The following is a 19,203-nucleotide window of genomic DNA, read 5'->3' as shown; positions in this document are numbered from 1 at the left end:
ATCTTTGGTTCCAACCACCGTGTCTTTGTGCGATGCAGAAAAGGTGAACGGATGGACTCTACATGCCTGGTTCCCACCGTGAAGCATGGAGGAGGAGGTGTGATGGTGTGGGGGTGCTTTGCTGGTGACACTGTTGGGATTTATTCAAAATTGAAGGCATACTGAACCAGCATGGCTACCACAGCATCTTGCAGCGGCATGCTATTCCATCTGGTTTGCGTTTAGTTGCACCATCATTTATTTTTCAACAGGACAATGACCCCAAACACACCTGCAGGCCGTGTAAGGGCTATTTGACCAAGAAGGAGAGTGATGGGGTGCTACGCCAGCTGACCTGGCCTCCACAGTCACCAGACCTGAACCCAATCGAGATGGTTTGGGGTGAGCTGGACCGCAGAGTGAAGGCAAAAGGGCCAACAAGTGCTAAGCATCTCTGGGAACTCCTTCAAGATTGTTGGAAGACCATTCCCGGAGACTACCTATCGAAGCTCATCAAGAGAATGCCAAGAGTGTGCAAAGCAGTCATCAAAGCAAAAGGTGGCTACTTTGAAGAACCTAGAATATAAGACATAATTTCAGTTGTTTCACACTTTTTTGTTAAGTATATAATTCCACATGTGTTATTTCATAGTTTTGATGCCTTCAGTGTGAATGTACAATTTTCATAGTCCTGAAAATACAGAAAAATCTTTAAATGAGAAGGTGTGTCCAAACTTTCGGTCTGTACTGTATATATACACACACACACACACACACACACACACACACACACACACACACACACACACACACACACACACACACACACATACACACACACCTACACATACACATACACACACACATACACACATCTATATACAGACACACATATATACACACACGCACACACATATATTTGTGGCACATTTGTGTATGGGAGGGGGAAAACTTTTCAAGTTGGGTGGTGACCATGGTGGCCATTTTGAAGTCGGCCATTTTGGATCCAACTTTATTATTTCCAATGGGAAGAGGGTCATGTGACACATCAAACTTATTGAGAATTTCACAAGAAAAACAATGGTGTTTTAACATAACTTTATTCTTTCATGAGTTATTTACAAGTTTATCACCACTTATAAAATGTGTCCAAAGTGCTGCCCATTGTGTTGGATTGTCAATGCAACCCTCTTCTCCCATTCTTGACACACTGATAGCAACACCGCAGAAGAAATGCTAGCACAGGCTTCCAGTATCCGTTGTTTCAGATGCTGCACATCTCTTATCTTCACAGCATAGACAATTGCCTTCAGATGACCCCAAAGAAAAAGGTCTAAAGGGGTCAGATCGGGAGACCTTGGTGGCCATTCAACTGGCCCACGACGACCAATCCACTTTCCAGTTAACTGTTCATGTAGGAATGATCGGACCTGACACCCAAGATAGTGCACCAACACATTATGGGTGTCAGGTTTGAGCATTCCTCATAATATATATATATATATCTTTACGATTAGCACATGGTTGAGGGACGGGACGACTCAACCTAAAATAATAAATATAATATTATATTAGGCCGAGTCATCCCGTCCCTCACCTCAATCAGTTGCTACTCATAAAGACAGATCTGTCTTAAAGGGTCTGTCCTAGATTAGTAACGCACGGCTGCTTATTTCCAAAAACTGCGCCACACCTGTGTGTGATTTGTGTCTTCTGTCGCCGCTCAGCCCCAGAAATGAACGCTGAATGTGCTGCAATAGGATGGGCATGGCAGTGTTTTTGGAAGAAATAGTAAATGATTTAAATGGGTTGTGTACTATTGGGGACATTTTATTTTTGTTAAACGCATGCATTTAAAACTTTTTTTTTTTTTCATTTTTGTTTGATAAAACATTTTCGCACCATTTACCTTTTATAGTCTGCGTGTTGCACTGTTTATCACTGCCTGCAGATTGAGCCAACTGAGATTCCTTCAGTGAGCTCATTTAGATTAAACGAACGGAGAATTTGTACCTTATTTATCTGTCTTTTTCTGAGCTCCTCCCAGCTGATTTGTGACCGCAGACCACTTGAAAGTTGAATGCGCAGCAAAACGAAAAGCCTGCAAAAGTCAAACGGTGCAAAATTTTTAATGAAGGAAAATTGCAAAAATAATTTTTAGACCCAAATACATGCATTTAAGATGGGGGGGGGGGAGGAAATAACCCCAAAGGTGGACAACTCCATGAAGCCAAAATATTAGGCAATTTGACATTCGCCATAAACATGCAGGCATGGAGTTGAGCTGAAAGATTTGCAAGATTCTGGTTCAACAATCCTAATTTTGACGTCTATTGGGGTTTGTCTGGTTCTTACTCCATGGTGAAAAATAAAGTGTTGCATGTAGGTGCCACAGAGTCTGCAATGGCGCTCCTAACGGAGCTTTTGGCTCCGATTCTCACCCGCGCAGGTGGAGGCTACGTCTCTGGGTCTTCTAGGGACACTTTTCCTACCAGCTGAATTCTAGATACATGTGCTCAGGAAATGGAAAACGATACAGAAATGTTAGATGTTCCTGCTCCTAAATAAATAAAATAACCCTGCAATCCCAGAGATTGCGGCTGCGTTGATTGTCGGCGTCAGGGCTGATTGTGAATGAATGTGAACGTTGCGATGCATCGCTGCAGCCGTGCGCTCGTCCCGCTCTGGATGGACATTGTGCCCCTTCTGCAGCTGCTGTGTTATTCTTTATGGGATATGGATGATGCTTGATTGGTGATTCAGACTTTAATGAGAGATTATTATTCTTTCTTGCTTAAAATGTTGTGTAATGAATTGGCTAATTAGCACTGATTGGAGCAGCTTGTATGTGACGATTTCCATTTGTTGCAAATGCCCTTTTATGAGCATAAGTATCGGCACATTACACCGGTTGTTCCCCATTTGCAGATATAACAGCTCCTGTTCTTCTGGGAAGGTTTTCGACTTAGGTTTTGGAGGGGTCTGTGGGAATTTTTTGTCCCATCATTCAGAAGAGCATTTGTGAGGTCAGACACTGATGTTGGGGAGAGGCCCTAAACTCACAATCTCCATTCTAGTTCATCCCGAAGGTCATGTTCTTCCACCCCCAAACATGTCTTTATGGACCTTGTGCAGATAGAGGAGTGTGATCTGTCACTCTATAGAACACATTTCCTCCAGAATCCATTTGTGGAAGCTTTACACCACTCCATTCAATGCTTTGCATTGTGCTTAGTGATGTAAGGCTGCACGCAGCTGCAGGGCCATGAAGCTCCTGGCGGGGGCGCAGTGTTCATGCTGCAGAGGAGGTCTGGACTCTGCAGTTATGGAGTCAGCAGAGCGTTGGTGACTTTTCTGCCTGCTCTCCCACCACCATGTAACTTTATGGGCACTTCTCAATAATGTTAGTCATAGGTGATGGGGGAAGATTTAGGAGACAGAAATTTAATGAACGGATTTGTTACCCCGGTGGCTCCTATAATGGGACCGCGCTGGTATCCGTGATCTCTGCACCACCGGCCGTTCTGTCACATGTTAGTAAGTGCAGACGGCATGGTGGGGGTCCGGATGTTATACTCTTGGGGTGGGCAGAGGGCCGGACATTATGCACCTGGGGAAGAGAGGCCGGATGCTACATTCCGGGGGCTGACAAAGGGCTGGACATTATGCACCATGGGATGAGGGATCTGATGTTATACACCAAGAGATAATGGGACTGAAGGAAAAACTGGAGTCAGCACTGCAGACAATAACGGACACTGGGAGCAGTGGTGGAGACTCCGCACTGGACCTGGGGAGGATGAGTAATGCACAGTTTAGTTTTCTACAACAAACTGCAGCCCCCGGGGTACAAGGGTTTTCCAAAACAAGAAAACCCCTTTAACTTCTTTTGGTCTGCAGATGAATAAATCGTATTTAATGGAGCAAGTCCGCATGTGGCAACCCAACTGTGACATCCGTCATTAAATGGTTCTGGATATCCGCAGCCATACTGGTGGCAAGCAATAGCAGGAATTTCATGGACGCTGGTCTTGCCGGTTGTAGCGTGTGAAATAAACACGTCGTTCTCCTCTACATTTCTACCTTGTATTTTTGGTCCATTTGTTTTCAGATAGCAGCGCATCACCTTGGGCTGAAAGTAGCCACAAACCATTTGCAGACACGTGTTTCGGGGTGTTTTCCCCTCATCAGTGCAAAACACTAGGTCCGATTTGGCTGGACGAGAAGACTTTGACGGCCGTTTGAACAGCATGTCTGCCGGAGAGATTACGAAAAAGGAGAAAATCCATGTGCCGGCTTAATTTCTGTAATTGGAGTCGACAAGCGAGCTTTGACGCGTGGTATAAAATGTCACGGGTTTCACAGTCCGTTGGGACCTGTCATGAATATTTATCCCTCCTTTGCTACTAATGTTCTGACGTCTGAGAGGTTAGAGGCGACATAGCTGCAGACGGAGATCGCTGCATCTTATAATGACTTCTACATATTTATGATATTGAATACAAACCTGCAGGATTTTTTTTTTTAATGCACAAACTATGGCTACTGATCTGTGAGAGTGGCAAAGATATGAAATTAGCTAAAGGGAGTTTCTGGGTTTTCCCGACTGCAGTCCTGTGTAAAAAAAAAAAAAAAAAGAAGTGCCAAAGCGATCATTGCACTTCTGGCGATCATCGGTGCTGCATTGCACTTGTGGCGTTGTCGGGGCGCGCTTGGTAATCTATGGCTTGGCTCCTTAGGGCTTTACATTTACTCTATTTCTTCCCTCCCAAATCTTCGTTTTTAAAATTTGTGTCATTTCTTCTGAGAATTTCGAATGGGATTACGGTTTAATTTTAGCCATCGTCATTATTTTACGCTGCTTTCCTACAGAAGAAAGGAGGGCAGGGAGGAGAGTATCTGCCTTGTAATTCATCCTGCATCAGCGGGGAAAGTGCGGGGAAAGTGACCCCTAGTAATCAGATCCACAAGACACCCTAAGAATTGTTCCCCGACACAGGAGCCCTAACAATTGTGTCTGTTTCTGCCATAGAAAAGCCCCTGTGATTACCTCCCATCCAGGCAGTGTGAGTGCCCCGAGAGAAAGCCTCTATATAAATGCATTTCCCCAAATCCATCATAAAGAAAGAGCAAATTTAGCCGACAGCTCCCAGCACTGAATACACTCCTTTCTCTGTCCTCAGTGTCAGTCATTTTGATATTTATTCCATTTTTCATTTTTTTTCGTGTCCTTGTGAGTTCTGTTGTATGCAAGTCACATAGAAGCGGAATACATGTCTGTTGTACGTAGAATTATGTGAGCAGGAGGTTAATATTTAAACTACCGTAGTTCTCCTTTTTGGACAGTCCTTTTATTAGACGGTCCATTAAATAGACAGCCTGAATCTTCAGTGTTTGTCTTAAGTACGAATTCACACCGATTGGCCAAGGGTCTTGTGACCCGAATTTGATTTCGGTTAGGGTCAGGAGACCTGCTGTCGGTCCATGACACACGGATGTGGGGAAACCCAGCATCGCCTTCTCTCTTGTGGAGTGTCCCCTCCCTGTAATATAGGTTGGATGACAAATCTGTCTTCTGCTGTCTTCATTAGCTCATATATCAGCACAGCTTCTATCCTATACTTATTTTCCTTCATGAGCTTTCCTCCTTTTCTATAGCCTGTTTTTTTTTTCTGCCCTCCCTGAGACTGTAGATTCTTTCTTCCCTCTCCTTTCTTTGTTTGTAGTGCCTGCACTTAATTTTAATGTTATAACTTGCAGAATTCATTTATTTTCTCTACATTCATATGTAAATGTGACATTTGCGGGGGCTTTCTCCGTGTTCAATAATGACTTGTCCTACGTAATCAACCTTTATGCCGAGTAACTAAAGGAATCCTTTTACTTTTATAGGCAGAGACTTCAGCCTGAAGGGTCCTTAACAAATGGAGAACTATTTCGAGGAGGAATCGTGTAACCTGGACAAAGTGTTGGATGAATTTGAAAAGAACGAAGGTGAAGAAGTAACTTTTAACATGGCGACTGTAGCTTTGTTTAACTTTTTGTTGCTGTTTTTGTTGTTATCATTTGTATTATTGAACTATTCTATTATCGCTGTATATTAGAAGCAATTTTTTTTTAATCTTGGTCATTTTCAATACACTTTTTGCCTTTCAGATGAGAACGTCTCGCCGCGATTGTTGGATGGGAAGTGGAATCGCATCTTAAATCCTCCTTCTCGACTGACGGAGAATTCTGCACTGGACAATGTCAGCAAATCAATCATTGCTATCGAAGCTCACCTCAAAGAGAGATCGCCCAGCCTGACGCCCCCACGTTCCAATGGAGAGATTGAATGCGTCGCCCCGGAGCTGTCCAGTATGGTGACGGAAGACACCAGCATGGCTGAGGACAGGAAAACCCAGCCACAAAACATATGCAGTACAAATACTTTGCAATGCGAAGAGGAATCACCGTCGGCTGAGGTCACCCTAAATATGAGTTGTGATAAAGGCGCTGCTCCTGGAGAGTGTTTATCTCCTTGCCGCGCCCCTATAAGCCAAGTTATCGTGGACGCCGACGAGATCTTACACGTTACTGACACCGGTCTGACCACTCCTGACTTCAAGGTCCATGATGCTATTGAAAGTAATACATGTGCCGCAGTGCAGAGCGATAGTAGTATTAATAGTCATTCATGTGAAAATGGCACTGAAGACCTTAATAGTCCACCCCATTCCTTTCCCCCCATGTCCGAGCTTTGTCCGCCCTCTCCTAGCCTTATGGAAAATGACAATAAAAATAAATTTGGTCCAAATATAATCAGTGTTCAGACTGTAGGTGATGATTTAAGTCCAAATCATCTGAAAGCCTCGTTTCTTCCATCTACAGATACGCAGATAGTTATTGCCTTCGCAGATGGTGATCTGGCTACTGATGGACTCTCGCCTGCGGGGTCTCCTGATCTAGTGGGGGAGCAGTTCTCAGACTTTCTCGTGACAAATGGGGATTTTGAGGATCAAGAGACACCGGAAAGGGACAAAAAGTTTGAACATGGCGACCCAGACAAAGTTCTGATGAACGATGCGGAAAGTAACGCCGAAGGAACTGAACCATTCGTGTCTCTCCAAAATGGGTGTGATTCCTATGGAATGCAAAACCCAACCGTAGCGCAAAACCCAAAGAGTTTACCGTCGAAAGAAGACTCTGTGACCGAGGAGAAAGAAATCGAGGAGTGCAAATCCGAAAATTACGCTAATGCTTACGAGCAGAGAGAGGACGACGTCCCCGAGGGGAGAGGACTGTTGCTAAATGTCAGCGGCGATGTCCTAAAAAACCACTTGCATGGCCTCAGCAGTCAGGTACCGCCTGCGCAGGGGCAGACTTCCAGAATGGCTGGCGGCGTGCAACCTCTAAGTGTCCCCTATGGTGGAGCGCGCCCGAAGCAGCCGACTCATCTCAAGCTTCAGATTCCAAAGCCATTATCGGACATGTTACAGTGCGACGTGGTTCCCCCCAATGCCGGCTGCAGCTCCAAAAACAAAAACGACGTGTTCAACAAGTCCAGTCAGAATGACGTTATCGTGTCGGACGTTCTGCGTGGCGAAGCTGCGGTGCGCAGCCCTGGTTTTAATGCAAACGGCGACCTGTTCGGAGAGTACAGGGGACCCAAAAGTCCGTGCCTTGCAGTGTCTTCAGACAGCCCCGATAATGACCTCCTCGCTGGGCAGTATGGGTCTCCTGCCGCCAAGCCGTTCGCATCCCTAGGGGAGGTGGCTCCTGTCTGGGTCCCGGACTCTCAAGCCCCTAACTGCATGAAATGTGAGGCCAGGTTTACATTTACCAAGCGGAGGCACCACTGCAGAGCATGCGGAAAGGTAGGTAAGGCTGTGTGGGCTAATAGTAATGTGCAAATTAGGAATTGTTGTTTAATAGGATATTTATTATATATATATATAATAAATGGTATATCTCGATTTTTCCAAAGCGTTTGATACCGTGCCGCACAAGAGGTTGGTACACAAAATGAGAATGCTTGGTCTGGGGGAAAATGTGTGTAAATGGGTTAGTAACTGGCTTAGTGATAGAAAGCAGAGGGTGGTTATAAATGGTATAGTCTCTAACTGGGTCGCTGTGACCAGTGGGGTACCGCAGGGGTCAGTATTGGGACCTGTTCTCTTCAACATATTCATTAATGATCTGGTAGAAGGTTTACACAGTAAAATATCGATATTTGCAGATGATACAAAACTATGTAAAGCAGTTAATACAAGAGAAGATAGTATTCTGCTACAGATGGATCTGGATAAGTTGGAAACTTGGGCTGAAAGGTGGCAGATGAGGTTTAACAATGATAAATGTAAGGTTATACACATGGGAAGAGGGAATCAATATCACCATTACACACTGAACGGGAAACCACTGGGTAAATCTGACAGGGAGAAGGACTTGGGGATCCTAGTTAATGATAAACTTACCTGGAGCAGCCAGTGCCAGGCAGCAGCTGCCAAGGCAAACAGGATCATGGGGTGCATTAAAAGAGGTCTGGATACACATGATGAGAGCATTATACTGCCTCTGTATAAATCCCTAGTTAGACCGCACATGGAGTACTGTGTCCAGTTTTGGGCACCGGTGCTCAGGAAGGATATAATGGAACTAGAGAGAGTACAAAGGAGGGCAACAAAATTAATAAAGGGGATGGGAGAACTACAATACCCAGATAGATTAGCGAAATTAGGATTATTTAGTCTAGAAAAAAGACGACTGAGGGGCGATCTAATAACCATGTATAAGTATATAAGGGGACAATACAAATATCTCGCTGAGGATCTGTTTATACCAAGGAAGGTGACGGGCACAAGGGGGCATTCTTTGCGTCTGGAGGAGAGAAGGTTTTTCCACCAACATAGAAGAGGATTCTTTACTGTTAGGGCAGTGAGAATCTGGAATTGCTTGCCTGAGGAGGTGGTGATGGCGAACTCAGTCGAGGGGTTCAAGAGAGGCCTGGATGTCTTCCTGGAGCAGAACAATATTGTATCATACAATTATTAGGTTCTGTAGAAGGACGTAGATCTGGGTATTTATTATGATGGAATATAGGCTGAACTGGATGGACAAATGTCTTTTTTCGGCCTTACTAACTATGTTACTATGTTACTATGTATTTATGTCCTATCCATAGTTTCGGTCATCTGTAGCAGATTGGTGGTGGGCAGACAGTCGGCACCCCCACCGATTGGCTCTGTACACTTGGCTGCTCCTGTAGACTGCAGCTCCTATTCTAGTCATCAGTATCACAATCCTGGCCAGCCCCTTTAATTTGGCCATAAACATTTAATAAGTCATCCAGTTTCATTGGGATCTGACAATATAAAGTTTCCAGGGAAGCTCGACTGTCCCCGAATATTTTTTAGGTGCAAGGAGCATCGGATATGTTGGATTTTCGTATTATGTAAAAAAAAAGTATAGATTATTTCTAGTGTTATTGACGACACCTCTTCAGTGACCATCAGAGTCTATTTACTGCCACAAATTAGGATTTGAGCTCTTTATAAGTTGTGATTGATGCAGAAGTAATGTGTTGGTGCATATAGTCAGTAATAAGTGCATTTCTCTCTCCTCTTCCAGGTCTTCTGTGCCGCCTGCTGCAGCCTCAAATGCAAATTGCTCTACATGGATAAGAAAGAGGCTCGCGTGTGCGTTATCTGCCACTCGGTGCTCATCAATGGTAAGTGATGTCCTCGTGGTTTTCTGCAACCTCTCCTAATATGCACGTCCTGTTCTCTGGAGATATTTTGGATTATGATGTAACATAAAGCATCTGTGTATACCTACTGATGAGGGAGTGCAGAACCGGGCACTGTTATCCCCATCAGAATGGATCAGCAGTGATCGGTGCAGGGCTGACACCCCCCAGCCGGTAAGTGCAGGGGGCTGATATTCCCTGTCGATCAGTGCAGGACCGACCTTCTCCCCCTGCTGATCAATAACCTATCTTGAGGATAGGTGATAACTTGTTTTCACAAGACATCCCCCTTTAATTCTGTTTTTTTTTTTGTTTGTTTCAGCCCAAGCATGGGAAAACATGATGAGTGCATCAGTTCAGAGCCCAAACCCAAACAACCCTGCGGAGTACTGCTCTACCATACCCCCAATGCAACAGGCTCAGGCTTCAGGAGCCCTCAGTTCCCCACCTCCTACTGTCATGGTGCCTGTTGGAGTCCTTAAACATCCTGGCACTGAAGGTGAGGCCTAAAATTGCACAGTATTACATTTATGTCAAAGCTATGTTGCTTTCTTGCATATTTGGGTTGTCGTTGTGTTCTAACAAATTCCATTTTTTTTAATTGAATATCTATTTCCTTCCACGGTTGGGATCTCCACCAATTGGGAACATAGTGGTCATTTAATTCCCCTTTAGCGTTTAAAGTCGGTGAAGACCTAATAGAGAACTAGTCGCTCTGTTGAACTGTGTGCCATACATTCAGTATTATGAGGCCAATAGGGTCACTTTTCTCCTTCGCCTCATTGGGGGACACAGACCATGGTGTATGCTGCTGCCACCAGGAGGCTGACACTAAGTAACACAAAGAAAGTCAGCTCCTCCCCTGCAGTATACACCCTCCTGCTGGCCCCCAGCTAACCAGTTCTTGCTTAGTGTCCATAGGAGGCACACGGACGGGTCTGCTATTCAGACCCAAAGATTTTACCTTTTTTCCTTTTTTCCTTTTTACCTTTTACAACGGACGAAGGGGGCGACGGATTCTTTCATGTTCCGATCTCACCCGAACCAACAACAGGCGAGCACGGGAGTTTCACCTCTCCGTATCCTCTCCTGCGACGTGGGAAGCCACTGCCTGAGCTGATTTTAGGGGCGACGGACCCCTTCATGGGCACCGATCTCCCCCCTCCCTTATCAGACGAGCACTGGAGTTTCACCTTCAGTATCCTCTTCTGCAGCCAGGCCTTTTTATTGCCGGACATTCAGCCCTGTCCACCAGGTTTTACCCTCGGCTGTACAGAGGCACCTTCCAGCGTGGCGTCCGAGCAGCCCCCACTGCATCACCACTGAAAAAGCGGATGATGGAAGGAGGCAGACGGTTCCTCTCCACCCCTCTTCTGCAGGTTTGGTGGATGGAGGCTCCCCAACCCTACACCGTCCTATCTACCCGGGCACAGCTCCTACCTGTACGGTGTAAGTGCACGTTAATAATTGACTTTTCTGGCGGTCATAGGTGGGCTCCTTGCGGCAGGGTCCCCACAGAGCTTCGCGGTCCCTTTCCCTTCAGTCCGCGGGTGCGCGCCGGCCGACTCTATAAATTTAGTCCCCGGCTTCGGCCCTGTTTAGGCCGCATTCCGGGAAGCCCCGCCCCCCGCCGGCTTTACTCTAGCGGCTCCGCCCCCCTATTCTGGCGCTTCTCGGGCAGGACGAGATCTCGGCGGCCATCTTCTCCCTGACCTCAGGAAGGGGCTGCGGAGTTTCCGGCCCCTAGTTCTTCTGGAAGGGGCTGCTGCCGGCGGTTTTCAGCGCTGAGGTCAGCGCTATTCCAGATGGGGGACTCAGAATCCCGGTAAGGTGAATCGCTCCCCTCCCCCGCAAATCCGCACGTCCGGCAGCATAAAGGGACTAACATCACGGTTTTAAATACTTGGGACCCGCATTCTCTGGGGCTCAGGTCCCCTGGTCTTTAAGTCTCATGCCCAGTAGCCGCTGGGCTTGTCTCATGCCCAGTAGTCGCTGGGCTTATAGGTGCATCCCCAGTCTTTTTCCATGGTTTTTCTCATAAACCCTTCACCAGATTCCCTGGTCTTAAGAGTTCCCTAGTGTAAAAGGGGCACATTACCAGCAGAGCCGGTCACCTTTTCTCATAGTGCTTAATCAATTGAGCTCAGGAGCCTTCGCTGCGCCTATCCCGGCTCCTCCCAGAGTACCTAGTTCCCCTCCTGGGATTCCATCTCTGGCATTATCCTTTTAAAAGATGCCCCGGTCTTGTCCAGCATTCCTGGTCTCAAAGGAGCATGACCAGCATTCCCGGTCTTAAAGGCACACGACCACACATGACAAGTATCCCCTGGCCTTAAGGGCACGTGACCAGCATGCCCTGGTCTTAAAGGTACGTGACTAGTATGCCCTGGCCTTCAAAACACGTTACCAGTATTTCCTGGTCTTAATGACTCATGACCAGTATGCCCTGGTCTTAAAGGCACGTGACCAGTACTCTTCGGTCTTAAACGCTAGGGACCAGTATGCCCTGGTCTTAATCTCCCATGACCAGTACGCTCATGACCAGTATGCTCTGGTCTTAAAGGCACATGACCAGTATGCCCTGGTCTTAAGGCGTTTGTCCAGCATGCCGTGGTTTTTAAAGGTGACCAGTACACGGGGACTTCTACTCTCCTGCTTTTAAAGGTACTCGACCAGTATGCCCTGGTCTTAGAGACACGTGACCATTATACCCTGGACTTAAAGGCACATGTCCAGTATGCTCTGGTCTTATAAACACATGACCAGTATGCCCTGGTCTTAAAGGCACATGACCAGTATGCCCTGGTCTTAAAGGCACATGTCCAGTATGCCCTGGTCTTATACGCAAATGACCAGTAGGCCCTGGTTTTAAGGGCTCATGACCAGTATGTCTTGGACTTAAAGGTGCATGTCAAGTACGTCCTGTTTCTTAAAGGCACATGACCAGCAGGCCTTGGTTCTTGATGGCACATGACGCACATGAACAGTATGTCCTCCTCTTAAAGGCACAGGACCAGTATTCCCTGGTCTTTAAGGCGCATGACCAGTATTGACTGGCCCTAAGAGCACATCAGCAATCCTAAACTGGTCTCCCTAACTGAACTCTGGAGCACTCAACATGCTCCCTCTTCTACATTAGGAGTCGCCGGCTAGCAGGGGCCGCAAGTATCCTTGAATAACGTACAGGTTCTACAAAACGGAAGTTTTCTTTTCCTGATCTCTCCCCCATGTTTGGTTGAGAACAATGCGAAATATGGATCGGATATTGCCTTGATTTGCCAGAGCTTCTGAGAAAGAGGGACTCTCTCTCTCTCTCTCTCTCTTTATATCATCAACAGTGGGACGGGCGATGCACTGGACAGAAGCCTCTAAGCTGGATGCCATACCGGGTCGGATTTTTATGGTAACGGGTCCTTTAAGGGGCTCCGATTTCCGCCCACACTTTCAACAGACGAGCATATGGATTGTCGCCTCCGTGTATCCTCTTCTGCATTTAGGCCTATTGCCAGACATCTGCCCTGTCCACTCGGGGACTTCTACTCTGAGGATGTACGGAGGCACACATTTTTGGCGTCCAAGCACCCCTCCTTTTGTATCATCGCTATTTAGCGCATGATGCAAGAAAGCCGACGTTTCCTCTCCACGCCCCTGTTAAGAGGACGGTGGATTGAGGGTTCCTTTTTTTCTACTCTGCACGTCGATGGCTAGAGACCTGCTGGTCGCAGTCCCGTATTCTGTCTCTTGGCAGACTATCCGGGTTGTTTTTCTTGTGGTATACCTACTGGTATTCCTGCCCGATGTATCATTTTTTTAAATTACCACAGACGGTCGGATAGCAAACCTAGCTCGTTCCGTCTTGTGGTTTCGGGTTCAGCGCTTTTCCCTTCCTTAGCCACCACATGGGTGGCTTGACCAATGGTCTCCTGGTCAGAGACCTTAGCTACTTTGTTTTCAACAGTATAGCTGGCCAATCTAATTTTCTGAGCGGGAGACTAGCAGGGATCGTATCTCCTCTACAGACCCAACCAGCAGTGGAAGCATTGTCCAGGATAGTCTAGATCTAGGGATCTTGGTTCCAAAAATGGAGGGAATGTAAAGTGTCACCATTCCTGGACTTCAAACTTCTAACAACCTTTGTCAAGGTCCTCCCCTTTTTCCGATGGAGTTTCTCCGCTCAGCCATTACTTCATCAGAAAGAGGTGGACTTTTCTGGCATCCTTAGTCATTCGGGAGTCTTACCCTCACATGCCTATTTCTCCCCGCAACAACAATCTCTTCAAGGTCAGCTGATGGCTGAGTGGTTAAGGTCTTTGACTATTGAGTGGGAAACATGGGTTCTATCCCCAGTGAAAGTAAATTTCTTCCTTTCCATTTGCGAACAGCATTTTCTAGTCACGACCTTGTCCTCCGGCCTGGCTACCACACCAGTGTGGTCGCAAGGGTCATGTCGGTTGTCGTGTACTTCTTGCATCATAGAAGCATGGTCGTCCTGCTCTTTTTGGTCGACTTTGTAGCTGCTCTTCTAGGACTACGCTGAGTCGTCTATATCTCTTGCAATACCCTTTCTCTGGGCTAGCAGCTAAACTTAGACAAGTTTCTTTTCCTCATTCCCAGTTCAGCAGATCCTTTTTTCAGGATGATCCTGCCCCGCAAGATGGTTTTTTCTCTCTCGAGTCAAGCTCGTGGTTCTTCAACAGAGAGCTTGCGCACTTCATATCTCATTCCCTCGGTTCATTCAATTCGCTAGGAGGGTTCTGAGGAAAAGGACGACAATGGAAGCAGTTTCCTTCGCTGCGCCCTTTTTTTCTGCAGATCTATCAGGCTTTCAAAGAGTATTCTCTGAGCTCCTTCCTCTCCCAGAGCCTTCTCTTGGTCCAATGGTCATTGGGGAATTCCAAGGCCAGTCTTCTTCCGATCTTTTCCCTGGAGTTCTGAACGGTACGTCTAATCCTGCAGCAGGCCCACTGACTTTAGGCGGGTCTTCGGTTTACCCACAGTCAAGCGCCATGGCCCAGGCACCTCTCTCTCTCTGACGAGCCGAGATCTTTCATTCAGGGATCTCACCAGTACATATCCCTGGAGTAGTGCTCTGGGCAGCACACATGTTCAGCCGTCAGGGTTCCTCCTCTAGTGAGTGGGAACTTCATTCGGAAGTCTTCCATCGGATCTGCCTTCACTAGACTTCTCCAGATGTAGGTCAGATGGCGTCCAAGCTGAACGCCTATGTGCTCCGGTTCATGGTTTGGCCTTGACTTTCAAGACCATCGCAGTGCATGCTCTACTCTTCCATGGGACCAATTTCTATAACTCCTCTTCTACTTCTTCTGAGATCTTTTCGGAAGCAGGAAGGGCTCCAGGGATCCCGGGAGAACCGCACTGACCATGTCAGGGTTTTTCTCGCTTGCTGTTCTGCTAGTTTTCCGTCTTATTGCGACAAATCTGGGAAGATGGACTTTCTTGCAGGGAGCCTTAACCTGTAGTTCTTCCCTACCGCGTACCGTTAGATCCGTGGGACCCTAATGATCCTCGGCTTTTTACAGTGGACTCCTTTTTTGGACCCGGACAGCCTTCACTATCAGGGAAGGTCTCTTCCCTTCTTTCTTTGCGTTCTTGTACTCCTGATGAGTCTTCGGAACTCGACATTCTGTTCTTTGTCTTTTTTCCTTATTACCTCTAGGCAGGGTTGCCCTCAGGACATCCCCTTCCCTCATTGCCAAGGTGGTATTGTATTCCCACTGTTGCAGGGGAATCGTTCTCTCATCTCTTTCGGCTCCGATCCACACACCTCGGAAGGGATCCTCTATAACCTGGAAGGAGTGAGTGCTTCGAGTGGGTACGTATCGAGAATGGCGTCCTGCCAAGGGTTGGACGCTTTACTTGGCTTTCTCGATGGTAAGTAGGCTTCCTGACAGTCGCAGGAAGGGTCTAGCCGTTTCTTCGGCCAGGTTAGCCTGGTGGATTGTTTTCTCCATCCAGGAGTCCTTCCGAGCTAGATGTCAGCCTATCTCCCTGTCTGAGGGCTCTAGGTTCCAGACTTCGGCAAGCACGACCGCAAGCTTGTGAACTCCTCCAGTCCGCATACATTCTTGAAGCACTTTTATTCACATACTTCCACAGATGTGAGTCGGGGCAGGCGGACCTTGCAGGCCGCGGTGGCGCACTTGTAAGTAGCGGTTACACGGCCTGATCTGATGATGTCCCCACCCAGGGACTGCTTTGGGACATCCCATGGTCTGTGTCCCCCAATGAGGCGAAGGAGAAATAGGGATTTTTGTGTACTCACCGTAAAATCCTTTTCTCCGAGCCATTCATTGGGGGACACAGCTCCCACCCTTAGCTTATGCTTTGTTTTTATCTTTTGATATTTTTATACTCTCTTATATAATGTGACATGCTATACGTTTATATGTTGCTATTGATCTCCTACTGCTTTTGCACCGAACTGGTTAGCTGGGGGCCAGCAGGAGGGTGTATACTGCAGGGGAGGAGCTAACTTTCTTTGTGTTACTTAGTGTCAGCCTCCTGGTGGCAGCAGCATACACCATGGTCTGTGTCCCCCAATGAATGGCTCGGAGAAAAGGATTTTACGGTGAGTACACAAAAATCCCTATTTTGCCTCCGTCTCACCGTTTTTCACACCTGTACAATATGGCAGTCGCCTATAGACAAGGGTTATCTTCTTCAGACGGCCTTTATAGCTTCATTGTGCAGGTGAATAATAATAATTATACTCCATTAATATGTAACCAGGTATGTGCTGAGAATTTGGCTTCTTTCCTCCTCGCTCTGGTCATTTGAGGTGTGTTACTGGCACTTCCTGAAATTCCATTCTTTTTTTCCCCGGAGGCCTTTCAATACTTCTTCTCTATTGTTTGCTTTTGCATTTCAATCAATATGATCCTTAACATTCCACTAAAATACCATTGTGTCTTAGATGTTTGGAATTTTCTTAACAAGTTTCCTTTTAAGCAACCTGCGTACAAATGCATTTTACTAAACGGGACCGTTCTCTGGAAAGAAGACAAGACGTAAAAAATAATTGTACATGAAAGCAGCTGTGTTTTATGATGTAGGATCCCAATCTAGGGAGCAGAGGAGGGTCTGGTTTGCGGACGGCATTTTACCGAACGGCGAAGCTGCTGATGCGGGAAAAGTCAGCGCAGCCCCAGCGGCCGGAAACCTGACTGTATCCCATGACACTAATAAATCCTCCCCGAGCAGTTCGCCATCGCCAGAGGTGAGGTCACCTTACTGGGAAATCTATAGAAATAAAAAAAACTCTGCATTCTGCAGGAATCGCTGTGAATGTGATCTGGGCATCTGCATTGTATGTAATCACGTTTGTATTATTTTATACTCTTTTATTCGTTCTCTTCCTCACCGTTGGTTTTATCGTCCTAGACTGAGAACACGACTGGGTTCTGCGGCAGTATAACTCAGGTCGGCAGTGCAATGAACCTGATACCGGAGGACGGGCTGCCCCCCATTCTTATCTCCACCGGCGTGAAAGGAGGTGAGTTTGTAATAAATGTAAGTCGTCTTTATAGCAACAAGAAAGTTTGACGTATTGTTTTAGAAAGTCGTCTTTATAGCAACAAGAAAGTTTGACGTATTGTTTTATAAAGTCGTCTTTATAGTAACAAGAAAGTTTGGCGTATTGTTTTATAAAGTCGTCTTTATAGCAACAAGAAAGTTTGACGTATTGTTTTAAAGTTACTTTTTATTTTTTACAAATATGCAGCAATATAAGGGTTAAATCAAGTCTACCATTCCTTATATAATTGCAGGAGTACATCAGAAAATGGGTATGGTATCTTCTGGGCTTATGGGTGCCGAAAGATACATTTAAAGGGTTGTCCTGATGTATGGTGTTCAGGAGCGCAACGCTCCCGCAACCTCCCAGAATGATTGACGTTGCGAACTGGGCACAAGATAATGCCGCTGATCTGCAACGTCAGCTGTTTCTTCTTTGTACCATGATGTAATTTTAATTTGCAGTCCTGTGTAAAACCAATGATAATACGTAAACGAAGAACAGGTCTTTGCAGTAGATCTTGGCTTAGTGAACCCTCAAGTATCTCTGTAATATTTGTAGATCATATGAGCGGCGTTTGTGCCGGAGAGAGGACTCCTTTCTAATAAATCGGGCCATGTGCCCTGCTCAGCAATTTTGTGACCTACATTGTGTATGTGATGCTAAAGTGTAAGCCTTCAGTGCTTTTGATCACCGCGGTGCATTGGTCATACTTCTTTTTTTCCTTAGATTATGCTGTGGAAGAGCGCCCTTCCCAGATGTCCGTCATGCAGCAGCTGGAAGACGGCGGACCCGATCCCCTCGTATTTGTCCTGAACGCAAATCTTTTGGCAATGGTGAAGATTGTGAATTGTACGTCATGTTGTTAAGTCAGAATTGTTTATGCAGAAGGAAAGCAGCGACAATCCGCCCTGACCCCAAATCAGAATATACCTCTGATCTTAAAGGGGCCTCTTATGGGGAAAAAAAATGTCTAATTGCCTCCTGGAGTGGTGCCGCTTTTCTGTTCTGAGCCCTGTTTTTCCCTCCGGCCTCGTGACAGCTCTGTCATGGGATATTTTGAAGGTTGAGTAACTAAAAATGTCACCAGATTTAGTCAACAAAAAAAAAACAAAACAAACTACATACACTATTAAATAGATCACGTTGACCTGTTGAGGCAGATGTACTTACTTTGAAATTCCACATCAAAATTGCTGCATAATCCAGATATTAAGATTAGCATTTTGAGTAAAAAAAAAAAAAGTTGCTTAGCAGGGAAACTTTTATAAAGACTTATTTGGCGATTCACTGATTTTTTTGTTGTTGTTTTTTTCACATTATGTACACCAATCTCATAGAATGGTAGAGTTGGAAGGGAGCTCCTCAGTCATCTGGTCCAATCCCCTGCTTAATGCAGGATTCACTAAACCATCTCAGACAGATGTCTGTTCAGCTTCTGTTACAAGACTTCCATTGAAGGAGAACTCACCACCTCTCATGGCCTCCTGTTCCATCCACTGATCACCCTCACTATCAAAAAGTTTTTCTAATATTTAGCCTGTATCTTCTCCCTTTCAGTTTCATTCCATTGCTTCTCGTGTTTCCATGTGAAAATGAAAATAAGGATGATCCCTCAACACTGTGACAGCCCTTCAGATATTTGTAGACAGATATTAAGTCTCCTCTTATCCTTATTTTTGCAAGCTAAACATTCCCACATCCTTTAACCATTCCTCGTAGGACATACTTTGCAGTCCGCTCACCATCCTGGTAGCTCTTCTCTGAACTTTCTCCAGTTTTTCAATGTCTTTTTTTTAAATGTGGTGCCCAGAACTGGACTCAGTATTCCAGATGAGGCCTGACCAAGGAGGAGTAGAGGGGGATACTTACTGCACATGATCTAGATTGTATGCTTCTGCTATTACATCCTAGAACTGTGTTTGCCTTTTTTTGCTGCTGCATCACACTGTTGAATTATGTG

General features: G+C 46.0%; 1 protein-coding gene across 1 annotated transcript in view; it reads left to right on the top strand.

The window, feature by feature from the left end:
- Positions 1-19,203, top strand: part of ZFYVE9 (zinc finger FYVE-type containing 9) — a 48,361-nt gene that overhangs the window by 13,640 nt on the left and 15,518 nt on the right. Inside the window, exons 2-8 of the mRNA XM_069737907.1 lie at positions 5,872-5,973; positions 6,136-7,835; positions 9,589-9,688; positions 10,029-10,205; positions 16,780-16,943; positions 17,108-17,219; positions 17,970-18,092. Of these exons, the coding sequence (XP_069594008.1) occupies positions 5,904-5,973; positions 6,136-7,835; positions 9,589-9,688; positions 10,029-10,205; positions 16,780-16,943; positions 17,108-17,219; positions 17,970-18,092 (2,446 nt within the window). The 5' untranslated portion in view covers positions 5,872-5,903. The remainder of the gene's footprint in view (positions 1-5,871; positions 5,974-6,135; positions 7,836-9,588; positions 9,689-10,028; positions 10,206-16,779; positions 16,944-17,107; positions 17,220-17,969; positions 18,093-19,203) is intronic.

This window comes from Ranitomeya imitator, chromosome 8, assembly GCF_032444005.1.
Source record: "Ranitomeya imitator isolate aRanImi1 chromosome 8, aRanImi1.pri, whole genome shotgun sequence".
Classification (NCBI taxonomy): Eukaryota; Metazoa; Chordata; class Amphibia; order Anura; family Dendrobatidae; genus Ranitomeya; species Ranitomeya imitator.
This window is presented reverse-complemented; position numbering and strand designations above follow the sequence as displayed.